Source organism: Amblyraja radiata, chromosome 8 (assembly GCF_010909765.2).
Source record: "Amblyraja radiata isolate CabotCenter1 chromosome 8, sAmbRad1.1.pri, whole genome shotgun sequence".
In the NCBI taxonomy this organism is placed as follows: domain Eukaryota; kingdom Metazoa; phylum Chordata; class Chondrichthyes; order Rajiformes; family Rajidae; genus Amblyraja; species Amblyraja radiata.
The window spans coordinates 18,811,071-18,831,466 of NC_045963.1; the positions used below are offsets into that span (position 1 = coordinate 18,811,071).

At 38.2% G+C, this 20,396-nt stretch overlaps 1 protein-coding gene across 2 annotated transcripts in view; it reads left to right on the forward strand.

Moving 5' to 3' along the window:
• The window catches only part of ppp2r5a (protein phosphatase 2 regulatory subunit B'alpha), a 106,658-nt gene that overhangs the window by 52,782 nt on the left and 33,480 nt on the right, over window positions 1-20,396 (forward strand). For both annotated transcript variants that reach the window (XM_033025306.1, XM_033025307.1), the window contains 4 exons: window positions 651-743; window positions 7,909-8,039; window positions 13,296-13,355; window positions 15,964-16,072. In XM_033025306.1, the coding sequence (XP_032881197.1) occupies window positions 651-743; window positions 7,909-8,039; window positions 13,296-13,355; window positions 15,964-16,072 (393 nt within the window). The remainder of the gene's footprint in view (window positions 1-650; window positions 744-7,908; window positions 8,040-13,295; window positions 13,356-15,963; window positions 16,073-20,396) is intronic.

Here is a 20,396-nt window from a genome sequence, read left to right on the forward strand (position 1 = left end):
TTGGCAGGTTGGATGGAAAATAATGAGCAAACCAAGGAGTAGCAGAGAGAACCAAGGAGTAGCAGAGAGAGTGGTCCCCGTGGAAAGCTGAAAGGGGGTGACACGGGCAAGATGTGACTGGTGGTGGGAACACATTGAAGGTGGCGCGAATGTCAGAAAATTATATTTTGGATGTGGCGGCTGGTTGGGTGAATGGTGAGGACCAGGGGAACTATCCTTCCATGAGAGGGGAGGGGAAGCAAGAGCAGAACACAGAGACCCAGATGGGGGCTCCACCCACAAGAACAGGGGGGAAGCTGTTTTTTCTGAAGAAAGAGGATATCTCAGATGACCTAGAGAGGGATGCCTCTTCTTGTGAATAGATGTGCCGGTGACATAGAAATTGAGAGTAAGGGATGGTGTCCTTCCAAGAGGTATGGGAAGAAGTGTAGTTGAGGTTATGTTGAGAGTCGGTGGGTTAGTAGTACATGTCAGTCAATAGTCTATTCCCTGTAATGGAGACTGAGAAGGCAAGAAAAGGAAGAGAGGTGTCAAAAGAGAATATCTAATCTAGTTCTTCTTTGTGCAATAGCAATTTATGTAAACATATCCACTATTTAATATATTGGACACTTAAAATAATTTCAATGTAAATTGTCTCTTTTTTTCAGCTTGTGTATGAATTTTTCTTGCGGTTTCTGGAGTGTCCTGACTTTCAGCCTAGTATTGCAAAAAGGTTCATTGATCAGAAATTTGTACTTCAGGTGAGTGCCTTTAATTTTATCTTGTTTGCTTGGTCAGTTAACAAGTTTTCTGCAGTATGTTGTGCTCATTCTGGATTTTTTAAGCTGGTTAGGATTTGTTTAAATTAATTGCCTGGAGGATATTAAGCAGAATACTGTATTAAGCAGAATGGTCAATCAGATAAATATCTGGTGAGTGCTTGTTGCTAAGGATACAGTATTATGAAAGGCAGATTATTTATAGTTGATGACGTGAAATGCTTAGCAAGGTTTTTTCTATAAATTGGCTAGCAGGTACCTTTTTAGTAGTACAATGCTCTTTTTATTTTTTCATGTTGCAAAGATGAAGTCCTGTGAGTACTTTACATTTCAGACATTTTCCATTCACGCTTTTTGGGGAGATATTTTAAAATGCCGTATTGTTGGTGCAGCAATTTGATTTAATTTGCACATAAATTGATTTAACTAAATTAAGAAACATTTAATCACATTTCCTTGGTGTGGAGCACAATGTGCCAATTTTAGGAAGTAAAATTTTTACAGGCTCTGATCAAACGGTGATCAAATAAATATTAATATTCTTCTCAAATAAAAGAATGTTGGCTTGATTTTAATTTATGTTTCCTCTCATCCTTAAATAAATGTTGTGCAGTAGATTCTATTTTAATCTAAATGTATTGAGGGAAACGCCTTGTTTCGTTTATATTATACAGTGGTTGCCGCTCATCCAGAGAAATGGGTATCGGTTTAGCATAATAGCTTGGACTAGAAATATTGTTTAACTTCCACTGGTTTCCACTATGTATGACTTCATAAAAGCTACATATTTGTACCAAATGAGGAAAATAGTTCATTTGTTATCTTTGTCTTGATTCCTGCAAGCATATTATTTTATACCAAGAACTTGCTGGGCTATTATGCCCTCCTGTTATCCATAAATGTGAAGTCAATCAAAGAAGATGAATTATTCTACCAAAGGCAACTTTATGGTTGTGCCTGCTTGAAACTTAAATGTCCACATAATTGCTTATTGGTTTGCCGTCACGATGAATTATATGCCCTATCCCTGGAATCTAAATTTCGAGGGCTAAATCTAGCTACACATCTGCTACTTAGTCTAAGATGAACCAAATCAATTTAGAAAGAAAAATTGCCTTTTTTAATTTTATGCTTACAAACTGAAGTGTTGCTTTCACTATGTAGATCTTTATTTTATCCGTCCTCCTAGGACATTGTTGTGGCTGTTGAGATATGTAAGCACTTTATGAATACCACACTATTGTTCATCTGACGTATCACAAACCTGAATTTCAGATTTCTCCACTGGAGACCAAAGGTGAACAAAATGTAATCTGTTAGAGCCTGGTTTAGAGTTAGTGAAATAAATGTTTGTAATGGGACAGACAGCAGATTATATGGTAACAAACAAATTTCCGGGGTGGTGAGTTGCCTCCTGGTGCAAGGTCTGGAATTTTCCTGAGTAGCTGCGCACATTTTCATTGAGCACATTGGCACAAATGACATGTGTGGAAAAGGGATGAGGTTCTACATGCGTAAAGTTTAAAGAGCAGGACCTCAAGGGTAGTTAACTCCAATTATTTCTGGTGCCACATTTCTTGTGAGGGTACAAATAGAAAGATAGGACAGATGAATATGTGGCTCAGGGGAGGGTTTCAGATTTTTGGACAAATTGGATCTATTCTGGGGCGGAGGTGATCTATACAGGAGGGATGGGTTACACCTGAACTGGAGAGGGAACCAATATCCTTGCACGGAGGTCCAGTAGAGCTATGCGGGAGGATTTAAATCAGAGTGAAAGGGGAGGTGGGAACCAGAATACAAGGACAGAAAATGGATGGACTGATGGGAAGGTAGAGGTTAGGACCAGGAAGTCTCAAAGAAAGGGCAGGCAAGGAGCGGTTAAGAAATATGAAACTGAAAGGCTGAAATGTGTTCAACGCAAGGAGTATCATGTATAAAGCAGGTAAACTTAGAGCCATGGGGCTATGATGTTGTGGCCATTACGGAGACTTGGTTATGAGAGAGACACTAGGGCAGCTCTATGTTCCAATGTTCTAAGGAACTCGGGTAATTAGGATCAGTCAGCATAGCTTTATACATGGCAGGTCATATTTTACTAATATGAATTGAGTTTATTTTTGAGAGGGTGATGAAAGTGATTGGTGAGGATAGGGTCGTGTATGTTGCCCACATGGATTTTAGTAAAGCATTTGATGAAGTTCCCCCATGGTAGGCTGATCCAGAAGATTAATATTCAGGGATTTGCAATGACTTGGTCCTCCGGATGCAGAACTAGTTTATTCCTCGAAAGCAGAGGGTTGTGGTGGAAGGGCATTATTGTGACTGGAGGTCTGTGACCAGTGGAGGTCCGCAGGGATCTGTGCCTGGATGCTCCTTGTTCCTTTGTGCACAGCCTTGTGTTTTCAGCCTATGTCATCATACAAGTACATAGTTGCATACTTTGCATTAGATGTGGTGTGTAACTGTGCTAGTCTTGATATTTTTTATGGCTGTAGTTTACTCATGCTGAATTCTACACTACATGTAGAATGCTATTAAAAGCTATCTCTTAAATTATGCAGTGTTAATATCTGAACAGATGGCTGTGAATGGAAAATCAAGTGATGTTCATCCTTTACCATCATAACTGTCTTGATCTCCCACCACTGTTTTGGTATCTAGCAGGAGAAAAGCAGAAGGTGGTATAGATTTTCAGGGAACTTTGGGTAGGGACTAAATGGTGTACATTTACACTATCTGCAAATTCAGAATATCGGGACTATGAGGAGTGCTTGGATTTGAGAAGAAGGATGAGGTATAAAGACATAATCTATTTGCACAACATCCATAATGGATGCCTCATTAATGGCAAACACCATCTCCTCTATGGGGATAAAATCATGCTCCCATGTGAGAAATGTCTGCTATTGGTGTCCTATGAATTGTGGTGATATGCCGTATGGTTGACTTGATGGCATTGTGCAAGTTGATGGATCAGGTATTGGGCGCGCAACAGTGATAGGTTTGTGTGGATGATTTGATCTGTAAGTGGGTGGGTTAAAGTAAGAAGCTGCAGATGCTATAAATCTGCAAAAAAAATGTTGGAGGATTGTTGGAGGCTAAAGACATAGTGAGAATGGGGCAGGTGATTAAATTGACAGGCAATCCTGAACCTCAAGTCACCTGTTGCAGATTGAAAGCAGGTGTTCTACAAAGTAGTCTCGCAACCTGAATTTTAGTTTCTCCTCTGTAGAGACGGAATGTCTACCATGTCTACCAAAATATAATACAGTAAATTGGAAATAGTGCAAGTGAATCTCTGTTTTACTCGAAAGCACAATTTGCATCCTTAGTTGTGAGAAAGGAAGAGATACAAGGGCAAGTATTCGTTTTCCATGGTTGCATGTGGAAGTGCTATGAGAAGTGGAGTAGTAGATAGAGATGGAAAAGTCGATCAGGGATTTGAGGAGAGAATTGTTCCTTTGGAATCTTGTAAGTCAGGGGAAATAAGAATTGAAGGTTTGCTCCTTCCACATCGATGTATCCCTGTCTGAGTAGGTGTTTTTCATATTCCTATTCATTATGTAAAGTTTTAGATAGCCAGACAGAATCAAACTTGACATTTTTATATATCTAGTCATTGCATTCTGTTCACTGCACTTTCTTTTCTGTACTTTTTTTACAACTTTTATTAATGATTTTTGTTCCAATAGTTATGCTATGAAATTAGATCTGTATAATAGCTCCCACGGTTCATTGATTACAGTTAACGCCATAATCGTTAACAATGTAATTTTTGCTGGATTTTATTCAGATTAACCTTAATCTTATTTGAACGGTGGGGAAAACTTGAGGGATTGAATGGCAAACTCTTGCTCCTCATTTAAAAATTCCTGTGAGTTCAATAACAACACAATAGCTGTTTGCATGGGATCACAAGTTATTCATTTGTGGGAAATATTAACTTGCAGTTTTCACCAGATATTTATGTCCTTGTGTATTTTTTTTAATGGATTTGATAATGGATGAGGCTTAATGAATTGTTACAAAGGCAGAAAATGCTGGAAACAGTCTGTAGTTTAGGCAGCATCTGTGGAAATGTAATAATTTGTTAGTCATTTCCACCAACTTAGAAATACGGAACAATGATTATGATAATCTTCACATAGTTTTATCAGTAAAACAAGCATTCAGAAAATAATGGTAAATAAACTGTGCACCATGCAATGCAGCATCAATCAGTCATTTTACCACAATTTAGCTTCTGCTTCTTATAAAGTAGTGTTGTGTTGGCACTAAATACAAAATGGTATTTTTATACTGTCCAAGAAATCTATGAATTATACTTACTGAATACTTTGGTATTATTCTAATTGTATCGATGTTTTGTACATAAAAATATAGGTTTTTATATGTCCTGTTTTCTTCAACTGCACTAGCGTTATAGGTGGCTTTTCTAAAGTTAAAGATGTTGCTTGATAGCTTTAATAAAAAAAATATTTCCAGCTTTTATATGAGTAAAAGAGAAATTCCCTTGATTAGAATATATAAGGCCTTATTACTTATGAGTTCCTACCTTAATTGGGTACTTTGTGTATTTTCTTTGAAAACAGTAACACCTTCTCTAACCCTTTAGCTTAAAAAAGAACTTGCAATCTCCCTTCATCTCCATCAATCCTTTTTATGTCCTTAAATGTTCAGCCATATCTATAAACCACACTCTTCTCTTGAACAGTTTGAATCTTCCCATTCATGTTTCTGCTTTTTGTACAGTTCTAAATGAGCATTTATTACAAATAGCATTCTATGTGAATGACAAATACCCCATCCCACAGCTCTTTTTCTGTATACATTTTTCTCCTTCTTTCCCCAATCTAACATTGTCCATTTGGTTAGCCTGATTCAATCACGTTGGCCTGATTCAAATTCTTGTCCAAACAGCCATATCAAGACAATCAAAGGAAAATGATCGCTTCCCATTCTTGCACCGTATCATCGAGTGTCTCCCTGGTCCCTGTATTCCCTGTCTGGTCTTAAATTTTATTTGTGCAGTCCCACTGCGACATCACTTAAAATATAGCATTATTTCCCACATGCAGATATGATACCTTACTGCTTGAAACCCTTCCAATATCACCCATTAAACACGGAAGTCTAATTTCCATTACTGAATAAACTGAAAGTTATTCCAATTAAAACATTAAAAACGCCTTGAAACTCTTCTACCTATGCATTAGAAACATAGAAAATAGGTGCAGGAGGAGGCCATTCGGCCCTTTGAGCCAGCACCGCCATTCATTGTGATAATGGCTGATCGTCCCCAATCAATAACTCATGCCTGCCTTCTCCCCATATCCCTTGATTCCACTAGCCCCTAAAGCTCTATCTAACTCTCTCTTAAATCCATCCAGTGACTTGGCCTCCACTGCCCTTTGTGCCCATTAAGTCCTTTCTTCCTCCTGGCTGAGGCAACACTAGATTGTTAGCAATATTTGTTGACATATTTGTCGAAGGTAATGTTTTGACTATTATGTACTAAGACTGCCTATTTCCACAGCATCAGTCGACTTTGAGATGATCAAGGTGGAACTGTGCCAAGACTCAACTCTCCTTATGTGCCATTGCCCTGATCTTTGAAACATGTATCCATTTTCTCTTTAATTACCTCCAATGAACTAGTAGCCTCCACAATCCACCAGGTTAGAATTACTGAGATTCACTGTCCTTTGTGAGAAGAAATTTCAATGCACCTCAGTTTTAAATGGCTGTCCCCTTATCTTATAATTGTATACACTTGTTTGAGACTCCCAGAAGTGGAAAAATCCAGATACTGGTCCCTTGGAATCTTTTGTCTCAATAAGATCATTGTCCATTCTGTTAAGCTCTATGGAATATTAGTCCAGCTTTTTGTTAATCAGTGCATGATAGGTCATGCCTTTCACCCCACGAATCTCTTTTGGTATGATTGCATACTGATTGCATTGCCTCCTTGTCACCTTCCCCTCGGCTAACAATGAACCATTCTACATTTCCTTATCATCATCAGCTTTGATCTGTTGTCTCCACACGTTACCCCTCCATTACCCCTCTAGACTCCCCCTTCCCTGAATCTCAGTCTGAAGAAGGGTCTTACCTGAAACCTCACCCATTTCTTCTCTCCAGAGATGCTGCCTGTCCAGCTGAGTTACTCCAGCATTTGTGTCTTTCTCTTTTGGAATGCCTTGTTTAAATAAGGGTACTAAAACGGTGTCCTCGTAGTGTAACTTCACAAACACCTTATACAATTGTAACAGTACTTCCTTATTTATAAATTCAAAACTTACCCATGGCAGTAATGCCCAATATGCCATTTGCCTTCCTAACATATTGCTACATTTGCCTGCTTTTTTGAGATTCATGCACACCCAGATTCCTCCGTAATTCACTCATTCACAATTTTCTTCCTTTTAGTTAATACTTTGCCTTATGATTCATTTTATCAAAGTGCATGATCTCATACTTCCCTAAATTAAACTTCATTCGTCAGGTTTTTGCCACTTGGACAAGCTATCTGTGTACTTTTGCGGAGTCCAAATATCCTCATCACAACATACTCTCCCATTTCATATACTTGGCAAATTTGTATACTTTATACTCTGCCCCCTTCACCAGGTCATTAACATAAATAATAAACATTGAGAGTCGAGAATTGATACTTGATGGCTGTCCTCTTGTTAAATCCTTCCAACCTGAAAAATACCACATCTTGATCCTCACTGCAGTAATACAACAATAATTCATGATTAAGAAGTGTCCCTTTATATAATTCTCACTTTTGTCTCCAACTTCCGCCATAGCTCTGTAGTCTCATCCAACCACATTATATTGTGAGATAGCTTCATTTCCAAACTCTTGCACTCCCTTTATTTTGATCACTTTACCTACTCATCTGACAAGACCCTATGCTCTGAGATTTGTTTGTTAAACCTCTTCCCTCTGCCTCTCTTTCATCCTTTAAGATTCTCTTTATAAAATAGCTTTTTGACTAAGCTTTAAATCATCTTTACTAATCTCTCTCTTGTGTGCTCTGGTATCAGATCTTGTTTAGTAATGCTTCTATGAAAATCCTTCAAGTATTGTATTGCATTTAAGGCACAATACAAACACAAGTTGTTATTATTTCCAGCTTTTGGACTTATTTGATAGTGAGGATCCACGTGAGCGTGATTTTTTGAAAACGGTTCTGCATCGTATTTATGGAAAATTCCTTGGACTACGAGCATTCATCAGGAAACAGATCAATAACATTTTTCTACGGTAATCTATAGTATATGATTTGCTTTATGTTTATTAAAATAAATTCTACCTGTATGGCAAAGAAAGAACTGTAAGTTGTTACAAAGATCATAAACAGCCAGGTAGATCAATAGACCACAATTTTCCTATACACATAAAATGTAGGAAGCTTTCAAATTGAATGAAATCTTTGGACTTTTAAGTGTTCTATATTTTCTCATCTTTCTTATTTACCATTGGCTCTCTTTGCTGTTTTCAAGTTGGGATTATTCTGTTCTTTCAACCTACAAAACAAATTATTCTCAAACTCATTCAATGAGGCAGAATCAGGTGTTCCTAATCTCAGATGCTGAGAACATTGCTATTCCTCTAACCGTTACCACATTCCTTTACTTGCCCCAAGTGATTGAATGTTGTGCCCAAGTGGATGTTTTGCCAAAAAGACAACAAGGCCCTTGTTTGTGTTGGATAAGACCAAAGATGTTGAATCCTCTAGGCTTGCTCCTTGACTTGCAGTTGCAACCTCGTTCTCTAGAGAAATTTGCAGCTAACCTAGAAGTGTATGACCGTGTCTTAAATCAAAGTGTCTGATTTGCGTGACCCTCAGATGTCTGCATCTTGGAAATGTTGCCAGTTAAAGTTACTTGTTGTGATGTCTCGCACAAGCTCGTACATTGCACTGCTGTAATTATTTATCTTTGCTTTATTTGTTTAATTAATTAAACTTTTAGTGATGTTAATTTAATATATTTAATATAAAACCTGCTTAAGTATCCATCACGACTTTAAGTATCCGTCACCACTATTCCACTGACCTAACCCTTAGCATGAACATAGAATAAATAGTACAGCACAGGAACAATCCTTTTGGCCCACAATGTTTGTGCCAAACATAATGTTAAGTTAAACTAATCTCCCCTGCCTGCTCGTGATTCATATCCATTCATTCCCTGCATATTCATGTGCCTATCTGAAAGCCTCTTAAACATCTCTATCATATATGTTTCCTCCCTCCACCCCTGGCACCATGTGGCAGGCATGAGTAACTCCATGTGCATAAAAAAACTTGTCCCACACATTTCATTTATACTTTCCCCCTCTGACCGTAAAGCTATGTCAAAAAGTCTTGGACATTTCCACCCGATGAATAAGGTTCTGACTGTCCACCCTAATTGTAAAAACTTCTACTGTCCCCTTCAACCTCTGACACTTCAGAGAAAACAATCCAAGTTTGTCCAACCTTCCCATATACTTAGTTGCTTCTAATCCAGGCAGCATTTTGGTAAATCTCTTCTGCACTGTCTACAAAGCCTCTACATATTTCCTGTAATGGGTTGACCAGGAGCACACAATACTCCAAAAGAGTCTTAATCAAAGTTTTATAAAGCTGCAACATAACTTGACATGTGAAGGCAAACATAGCGTACACCTTATTTACCACTCTCTCTATTTGTGTTGCCACTCTCAGGGAGCTATGGACTTGGACCCCAAGAACCCTATGTATATCAATGCTGTAAAGGGCCTTTTCATTAACTCTATTCTTTTCCCTTGCAATCGACCTCCCAGAGTGCCACACCTCATATGAGCTTGGATTAAAGTATATTGGCCATATCTCTAAATCCTGTTATATCCTCTGACAGTCTTCCTCAATGTCCACGACTTCAGTGTATCGCAAACAGCAGAGATCACACCACAGAACTCTATAAGAGCACCACCTCCAGCCAGAATAGCATCCTTCCACCACAACCCTCTTATTCTATAGATAAGTAGGCTCAGAATACAAACTACTAAATTACTGTGGATTCCTCGCTTCTTCATCTAATGAATCAGCCTACATTAGCCTATTTACGTAGTCCACGCCAGACAATTCTATCTTCAATTCTATCTTCAAACATTATTTAATTGCCTGCATTTAAGTTGAGGACTTTGGTTTTGGACCAAGGATGTTTGTCCTCTAACCTTATCTGGAATTCCACGACATTGTAATCACTACTTCCTTGGGGATCCTTAAACATCTTGTTAATTTCTTGTTGATCCTAGCTCATTATACATCACAAAATCTATAATAGCCTTAATATTTCAGAATAAGATTCTGAAATATAATGCTCAAAGAAACAAAACCCAAAACGTTCCACAAATTCCTCTTCCACAGTAACCTTGCATCATTATGCAAACTAAAATCACCCATGAGAATTGCAGTTTCCTTGCTGCTTGCACTCGAGTTACACGAATATATGCCTTTCAAGAGCAATTAAGATTATGCAATGTACGAATCATTTGCTGTCATATTTTATGTTGAGTTAAGCATTGAAGCTATGTTATATTGATTGGATGCATCAGATTGATTCTAGGATGGGATATGGAAGTATTTAGAGGTAGAAACTGTTATGTCTCCTCAGTTTACAAAGAAATCTACATTTTGTGAAAATCTCTATAGTGAGAGATACAGTGATGTCTTGACTTCACTAGTGCTATGAATGATAAAAAAAAAAGCAGAGGCTCGTCTGTTTCCTCCCGATGCAATAAATCAAAACAAATCTGGGCTTGCTTTGACACCCTAAATGTGCAAGCTGACACAAGCTATTCATCCATTGCCCATTGGTGTCAGATGGAAGAGCCCAGGCACGCAAGAAGAGATTACTCTCAATTTTTAATACATGAATCCCTTTTTATCGCAAACCTCTTCATAACAGATTTTGGTTGTAGCGAATTAGTATTTGGACAACACTCTCTTTAAGACAGACGCTGCTAGTTACACTGCAGAGGCCATAGAGATTGACAAGTAATTGAAATTGGCAAGCAATGGCTTCAGTGGACACGTGTAATGATGAAGGACAACGTGCTGGAGTAATTCAGCAGGTCAGAGAGCATCTCTGGAGAGCATGGATGTATGACATGTCGTCGACACCACCGCTGGATTATGCTGCGCACCTGACCACTGGGAGATGCAACGCCAACTTTCACCACCTCCTCCGTCTCTCTAAGGTCGGAACCACCAAAGTTGCTACCGACTGGAACTACCGACTTTCACCGCCTGGCTGGTCTGCCGATGTTAGCCCGCACCACTTCCCCAGCTGCTTTGAGGCTGGACCTACTGCCATCATTGCCAGTGCACACAGCTTCCTCGGCCACTTCTCGGTCACACCTGCCACCGCCGACCCTTACCTGCACTCAGGCTGCCCGCAGGCCACAACCAATGACTGCCTATCCTCGCCTCTCTCCTGGCCTTCAGGAGGCCAGAGGCATTAATGCCTGGATTCCAGGCCCAGTTCCAGACTGAGTCAGCAGAAGGATCTCAACCTGAAACCACCTATCCATGTTTTCCAGAAATGCTGTCCAACCTGCTGAGTTACTCCAGGACTTTGTCATTTTGCGTTTTAACAAGCATCTGCAGATTTTTGTTTCTGCTACATTTACAATGATACTCTATTAGTCAGTATTTCCCTTACTCAGTTACAGCGGACAATTGACAATAATGGACACCTCTCCCCCCGGCCTGCCCCTATGGTTCATTATAACGAGGGTTTACGGGTTTTTTTAAAGACTCTTACCCATCAAAACAATCAAAAAGACAGTGAAATGTTTCACAACCCCATGTTTGTAAAAGTGTTCCCTCGCCTTGGTTTTGGCAAACTAAAACGTTGTGATATGTTAAATGAAACCCCTTCTTGCAGAATGTTAACTGGGGTGGAACTGAATTAGATGAAGAAGGGTCTCGACCTGAAATGTCACCCATTCCTTCTCTCCAGAGATGCTGCCTGTCCCGCTGAGTTACTCCAGCTTTTCGTGTCTGTCTTTGAAGAATTTTAACATCCACTGTTTAACATTGCACATAGATCAGAAGTTGAAATCAAATAGCTCTCTGTGTTCTTCTGCACATTTCTGCCTGGTTCACAAGGTAGTCTCCTTCAATGTGAATGTCCCATTGAATAAACCCATCTGGAAAAGAGCTCTGAACCTTAAAAATTGTGTTTTAAAGTTAATATTATGTCAAGGAAGAACCAGACATTGCCTAAAACGTACCCAATTATTGTTACCAGCTCATATGTTGGACATCTTTTTGACCAGCAATTTGCATCACAGAGGTTTGCTCATAATTCCTGCAAAATACACTAGAATTAAGAAAAATATATATCTTTGAAGTTATGCCATTTTAGTCGAGTGAATAGGATAACATGATCTCCTTGCTTGAGGATTCATGAAAGGACTATGCATTTCATGTTCTTTTGTTACAAAGCAGTTCATGTTCTGAAATCTGTGTGAAAAGGTACGTGATAACTTCTATCATCATTTTTCACACAGATTCTAGAGCATGGACTGCTTTTTAACAAAAGTGCATTAAGGACTGATATTTGATGCAGAGAAAGATAAAAGGTTGAGTGGAATTCATTATGGGTGGGTATGGTATGGAGTCAGCAGAATGCTAACTGTGTTCCTGTAGATTCATCCACACTTGATTACAAACCTACAGTTACAGTTTTGGTATCCTTTTGTAAGGAAGGATTTTGATGAATGGAAATAATTCAGAGAAATGTTTACTAGACTACTACCTGAATCGGTAAAAGGGTTTCCAAAGAGGAAAAGTTAAATAGGCTGGAACTTGAATGGCACATATAAAATTCTGAGAGATCCTGACATAGAGAGAGGATGTTTCCTTATGTGTGAGAATCTAGGACTAATGGCTGTGTTTTTAAGAGCAAAGGCCACACATTTAAGGCAGATGAGGTGGCCCCATCTATAGGGTTGTAAGTCGGGTAGTTAGAAGCCACAATTTGGAATAATTTTATGGCAGGGTTAGATGAATTTTTGATGAGCAAGGAGGTTACTGCAGGTGGACATTGTCACAGAGTTGAGGTATAATCAATTCAACTACCATCTTATTGATTGATGAAACAGGCTCGAGGGGCAGAGTGCTATACTCGTGCAAATTCATGCTAACACAAAGGAAAAAAGTTACACATCAGTAGAATTGATAAGCATTTCTTACACAGTTAGGTTGCTTCAGCCTCTTCTCGTATTTCAAATATCTTTTTAATTGCCTACATTGACAGGTTAAAAGCCATGTTAAAGTTACTTTGTTACTGATGATACTGAACAAATTGCTAGTCAAAATCTATGTTAAATGTTATTCATTTGGAAGAGCCGAACATGTAAATAGAAACTTTAAGAGCATTAGATTATTTGTTAAAAATATTAAATAAAAACATGATGTTATATATCCAATTGTGGTTTCTTTGGATGATGTAAATTTATGCTGTCTAAAAATAATTTCTACAGGTTTATATATGAAACTGATCACTTTAATGGAGTTGCGGAACTGCTGGAGATATTGGGAAGGTGAGATATGCTGTTTTGTATCAGGTTGCTGATTTACCTCTTGAGATTACAGGTGGTCGAGGAAAGATTGCCTGTGATCCTCTTTAGACCTAGCCTGACTTGCTGAGTTTTCCTAGCATTTTCTGTTTTGTTCAGATGATCATTTAAAAAAAAATTTGGACTTTTAATGTTTTGCCATAAGCAAAGATTAATCAATAATCTTTCAGTTGAGTGGGCTTAATGTGCCTTCTATAATGGAATTTTATAGTAGGTTTGGAAGTGAATTATTTCAACCTGCAACCAGGATCTTAAGCAAAGCAAACTAGGAAAATAAGAGATGTGAGTTGACCATAGTATACATTAAAAGGTACAACAATAGAAAACTTACTGGAACTGTAGTTTACAATAAATGTAAATCCCTACAAGTGAATTAGCTGCAGTTATTTAAAGGGGTTAAAGATAATGTTAGATCATAGGGGGAAAAAAACCTCAACAATGTTTCCAAATATATCCATCTGCATTTTGGAAATATTTACCGATCCAGCTTCCCCCATTCACTGCGAGAAAAAAATTCTGCGCATATGTAAAAAGGAAATGGTTAGCAGACTGAATAGGAGAGACCATAAGGAAATGGCATCTAACATTCTTTTAACAAGACGGAAGAGTTAAAAAAAATGTCCAAGAAATAATTGTGAACAGCCAGTCAAGCATGAATAAAATCATGAAAGAAATTAGCATTAGTTTAATTGAAATCTAATAAATCTCTGATGGTGCTGATGTCCTGCAATCTAGGGTTTGAAGGATATGATAATAGAAATTGGAATTTTAGAAAGTGGCAACGATAGGTTTTGAGAATTTTAAATAAAATTGATGACAACTAATTTAAAAATAACTGTTTAAGAGAGGAAGGAGAGAAAAAAATAGACCAATTAGAGGGAAAATGTTGGAATCTATTATTTCAGCAAGTGATAACAGGACACAAATTCAGATTACTTTATTGTCATTTCCACCATTCAGTGAAATTCCTTGTTCATATGAAGCTCACAGCATACACATTATGCATGCCAATGTTAGTAGATACAACAATTTTTAAAAAATCACGAAACAGCAGAATGCAGCAAAGATTGTAGAATAACTGAACTGGTACAAAAAAAAACTGAAGTGGAATAACAGAAAAACCGAGTGAGGTAAAGTTAAGTGTAAGAGCACATGGCAGCACCTCTGGAAGTAGGGTTTGAAAGAGGTGGTTGGATAAATGTGGGACAGAAGCTATTCGTTAGTCTGGACAATTAACTTTTAAGCTCCTGCATCCTCTCGCAGAAGATAGAAAGAAAAGGGAATGGCCAGAATGACAGATATCCTGGACGATACTTTCAGTATTCCTGATGCAACAGACAGTGAAGATGTACTGGATGAAAGGAAGTAATGAGCCTGTGCAGTGCAGATTCAGGCGATCAGGAGCAGCACAGTTGCCGTACTAGGCTGAGATGCATCTCATCAAAATACTTCACAGCATGCATCTGTACATGTTCTAGCGAATCATTGTGGACATGCTGAATCTTCTCAGATACCTATCAAAATAAATACACTGATGCTCCTTCTTGACATCAATGTGAAAAGGCCAGGTTAGGTTCCTGGTGATATGGATGCCAAGAAACATGCGCATTTTACAGCGGCAACATCATCGTTGAGGACAAGCTTGTCTTCACACACCACCTAACCCTACCCCAATTGTGTGCTACTACCCGACAACTACCACTTGATCCCACCACATACTTTAAATTGACAGAGATCCAGTCTAACTTAATAATCATGAATGTATAATTTTTCAATGACTATATCACAGAAAAAAATCAAAGCCATTGCTTGGTCCCTGCATAAATTGTTCTCCAGCCCCTAACTCTATCTTATTCCCCAGCAATGTATTTAACCCCAACGTCTTTGAACCAAATATTTGCTTTATTTCAAAGACCCACCCCCCTATTTCCATCTCTTATTGTCATGTAACTGTGCCCATGTTCACCAGTGCACCAGTGATCAAAGTCTGAAGAAGGGAACCGACCCAAAATGTCATCTATCCATGTTCTCCAAAGATGCTGCCTGACCTGCTGAGTTTTGGGTCACAAACTTTCTTCAGATTGATAGTAATGATTTTTCTCATCCTTATTTTCAAATCCCTCCAATGCTTTGCTCTTCCACACCTTCAACCAAAAACCTCTTGACAATATAACATCAGCCAAGACGGGGTGGGAGATTGCAACCTTCACATGGTCCGTCCTGTTTCAACGAATGCAATCAACCCGGCGTGCACAATCAAATAAGATCAAATAGAACAAGTTATCCTACAACTTTAGGCTGTGCACGCCATACATAAGAAGAAGCCAGGTCAGCAGGTCTGAAGTTCCTGTATTAAATCTCCTCATCTCTACTGCTTTTTTCCATTAAGGCACATGTTATAACACAAGTCTTTGACCAAGCTGTTTAAAGTCTCCATATGAGGTTCTGCACATAATCAGAATACATTTTTGTATTAGTTGTAAAAAAATTTGCTCTAAATTAATATGATTCATTAAGTATGTTGCAATTGTTTTTCCACATTAACAAAATAATTTCTATATTTCTTTTTCAGTATTATTAATGGATTTGCACTGCCACTGAAAGCAGAACATAAACAATTTCTTATGAAGGTTCTTATTCCTCTTCACACTGCTAAAGGTTTAGCTCTATTTCACGCACAGGTATTTCATGGTTTTTAATTTATTTTGTAACATACCAAATCTATTCTGCAGGCTCATTTTGCTGTGGTTTCATCTGTTCACCCTACTTCACTTTCTGTTGTTAAAGTATTGCAGAGATTTAAATGATTTCTAAACAGTTCTGACATGCATCTGTTCATGATATTGGCATTGGTCAGAAATGAGCATTTATTTCCAAGTGCATTTATTGAGTCACCTATTTGTGACGCACTGGTAAGCCAGTGTTTCACAATTCCACATGACTTTGGAATTTTATGCCCAAATTTACTGATGTATTTTTAGTAAGATGACTAGAATGACAATTTTATTATTCGTAGTGGCATTTGAGCCTTTTATTTGATGTGAAAGATGGTGCTAGGCTGATAAACTGTACAAGGGATACATTCTTGCTAGGTTTTGACAACAATCCCCTGGCAAACAGCTGGCATTCACTTGCCTAAGTACCAACAAGTTATGAATTCAATATATGCAAGAGTATCATACTTGCTGAATGCTTCCAGCTGGCAAAATAGTTAGTGCCATTTAGCATGTTTTGCCTAGATTCTGCAACATTTGCACTGGTAGATCTGCCTGGGCCATGTTAGAATTTAAACCTGAACAAAGTTTATAAAATTATGAGCAGTTGACATAGGGTAGACAGTTAGATTTGGGCCGGCACAGCAGTAGAGTTACAATGCCAGAGACCCGGGTTCCAACTGACTACGGGTGTTGTCTGTATGGAGTTTGTACATTCTTCCTGTGACCGCGTGGGTTTTCTCTGGGTGTTCTGGCTCCCCCCCCATTCCAAAGACGTAAAGATTTGTAAGTTAATTAGCTTTGGTAAAAAAGTTGTTTCCGCTCTGTATCTCTCGCAGGGGGCAGGGATTTAGATTTCTAGATCACTGGAATCTCTTCTGGGGCAGGGGTGACTTGTACAAAAGGGATGGGTTGCACCTTAATTGGCAGGGAGGTTTGCTAGTGCTACACGGGTGGGTTTAAACTACAAAGTGGCGGGTGGATTCAACAATGTGGACGCGTATCTGCAGCTAACGGGAAATGAGAGTGTAGGAAAGGTCATATTTAAGCTCACAGGGCAGGGGGATGGGAACCAATGCAAGGAGACAGAGGGACATAAAAGGAGGACTGAAGCAAATGGTAGAAGGGAGCTTTGGATTGCAATACTTTGTAACTTTTAAAAAGACATTTGACTTTTAATTGTTTTTGAACACTTCTAAATGCAAGGCTCATTATGAGTTTGGTAAGTGTGAACCTATTGGGCATCCAAGCACTGAGAGTAGGTAGCAGGCACCACTTGACTAAATCCAGGCCCATATCTTGAAATCTGTAGCTGATAGACAGAAAGCTAGACTTATCTACTTAACCTGAACCCTAATGGCTGAGGATGATGCACAGGATGACCAAAGGCACCAGCATGATACTTCAAAGACCTTGTGTACTTAATTTTCAGAAGGTAGAAAGTAATCTTAAACTACTTTGGGATGCATTTTATATGGTACACATACATGATGAATGTTATTCCAGTTAAATTTGATTTCATTTGTAGCAAATGTTAAAATAATGATAGATTAAATTCAAATTAATTAACGCAAAAGAAAGCGATCTAATTGTTAAAATGTTATTTTGAATGAGAATTCAGAATACCCAAAGCCAAAGGCATCATTACATGATGCATGGGTGAGTTTAGGTAAAGAGGAAAAAACAAGTAATGGAGTTGATGGGTATCCTTTGGTTTGGGTTAGTAAATGGGTGAGAAGTAGAGTATGGCCTGTCCCACTTAGGCGATTTTTTTGGGGCGACTACAGGCCACTGCAGCAAAAATTTTTAACATGTTGAAATATTTTCGGCGACCGTAGCGACAATTTTTTCTGTCGTAGGTTGTCGCCATGTGTTGTAGGTGAATTCCACTAAAACTAGTCCCTGGCAAATGCCTAAAGAGTCGCCTACGTGGGACAGGCCCATAGGAAAATAAGGATATCCGCCAGGGATCTGTTCTCTGACTTTTGTTTTTAACGATACATTTATGTGTCTATATGCACAGATTATAAAGCTGGCGCACAAATATAGAAAGTAATCTAAAACTATACAGGGATGTTTGCCTTTATTTTAAAAAAAATTATTGCTTCAGTTGGACAGAGATTTTGCTCTCTTCATTCTCATAATTCTCTCCTTGTTCTCGATCATGTCACTATTCATTTGATTCTTTAACCTTCCTGCTGCTTTTCTCCATTATCCTCTCTTGCTTCCCTCCCCTCCGTTCATGCAGCTGCCCTTACCTCCGCTCATGCAGCTCTCCTCTCACCCCTTCCTCCATCCTTGCTTCGCATCCAGCTCTCCTTCCCCCCCCCCCCCCCCCTTCCCTCCTTTATTGCCGTTGTAAGGAGAATGGAGCTCATGTATTTTATCAACTTCGTGCATTTACCTTTGTCCATGGTCCACTATGACCACCCAGGATTTTGCTGGCATTGAGCCTGTTTCTAAGGCATTTCCTCACATTTATTTCTAACCATGAGTCTGAAGCTGGGGTTGTCACTTATTGGATTTGTCTTGTTATTGCTTTATCTCTATTGTTTCTCTTGTCAAAACCTTTTTATGAAGGGGTGATTAAAAAAATATGAATTGCCTTTACAAACTAATTGCTAGTTTTTGCTTCAGTATTATAAACAAGCTATTTAAAAAAAATTAACATTTATGAACTGTGAAATCCTCCAAGGAATACTTAGATATAATTATGTTATGCAGGTATGTTTAACTAATTAATTTTAAATAGCTGCTTATTGTTTAAATTTATTTCAGCAGCTAGTGTGGTTTATGCTATAAATCATGCCTTAGGAGCAAAGCACATTATCACAGAAATGCAAAAAAAAAAAGGTCATTGAATCTGCCATGTAAAGGCCTTGAGAAATCTGCTAATGTATATGAGTTGTAAAGTGATTACTCTCTTGCGAGTTCATATTAAAATGACCATGGGCAGATCTGAAAATTTGTATTTTAGAAACTTGAATGGTGCTGTTTCAAACATGTAATTATTAAAATGATTCCACTGAGGTTTATTTTAGTTATTATGAACAAACTCAATACAAATGTTGTGCTAGTGCAATGAATTAAATTGTTTAAAGAGATTCAATCTAGCTTATTTTGTCATTGAATCAGCAAAATGAAACTGTCCTTAACTGTTGCTGAATAGACCATGGTTGGTATGGGGTCTCAAAAAGACGATTATGAAAGGCTTTACAATGAACATATTGTGGATGGACCAGGTTTTGTTGTGGAAGTAGCAGTAATCATTATCAGTATGTAAATCAAAAATAAATGTTCAATTTTAAATATGCAGATCAGGACTTTGTTGTTCAAATGGCCCTTAGCAGTGATAATAGTATCCCATGGTGAAACATTGCACTGAAATGCATTTAATGCAATTAAGTAAATTGAATGTGCCTGTAAAGCTGCAGCGAGTAAAAATGTAATTGTTCCGATTTTCATGCATATGACAGTTAAACACTCTTGAACACTGTGTAGTTGTTGCTCCTGTGTGATTCGGTACCGACTACACCTATCAGAAACTGTTTTGGATGTCATAGTCATACAGTGTGGAAACACTGTTTCTACAATAATTGTCTATGCCATTGTTGGTAAATATTTACTGACATTTTGTCAATATTTGTTAAACAATTTACTAAACTATGATAACTAACAATTGCTTAAACATAACATTTACAAATGTGTCAAGTTGTTCCTTTGGATTTTAATGATTGTTAGATTTTTCTTTGTTCCTTCCCAACCTTGTTCTAGCGGTTCTTTCCATACCTTTGTTTTTCTTTCTGCATCTAAATATTCTGAATGATATTTTCTTCAAACTGATATAGCAAATGGCTGTGTCACAGATTTCAGATCACCCATAGAGGGTGCTGTATCATTTTTGACTTGTTTACATTAGGTTGCAAAGGAAAATAGGAGCAAAACAAGAGCATTCAGCTCTTTTTTAAATTAATCATTCATTCAAATAAAGACCTTTTAATGGCTTTTACTAACTAGATTTCCTCTGTGCTACATCCGTTTGCATTTTCTGCCCCAGCCTGCCTCACTGTGTTCGTCAATTTGTCAAATTTCTTGATGAGCCGACCATAAGAGACATTTTCAAAAACCTTACTAAAATCCATGTTGGTGACATCTATTGCTCTACCCTCATCAATCACCACCTACTCAAAAAAACTCAGGCAAGTTGCCAAGGCATGTCCTGGCACATTCACTGTATCTCAGTATACATGACAATAAACTAAACTGAAAATAGACATTACACAATAGTTGC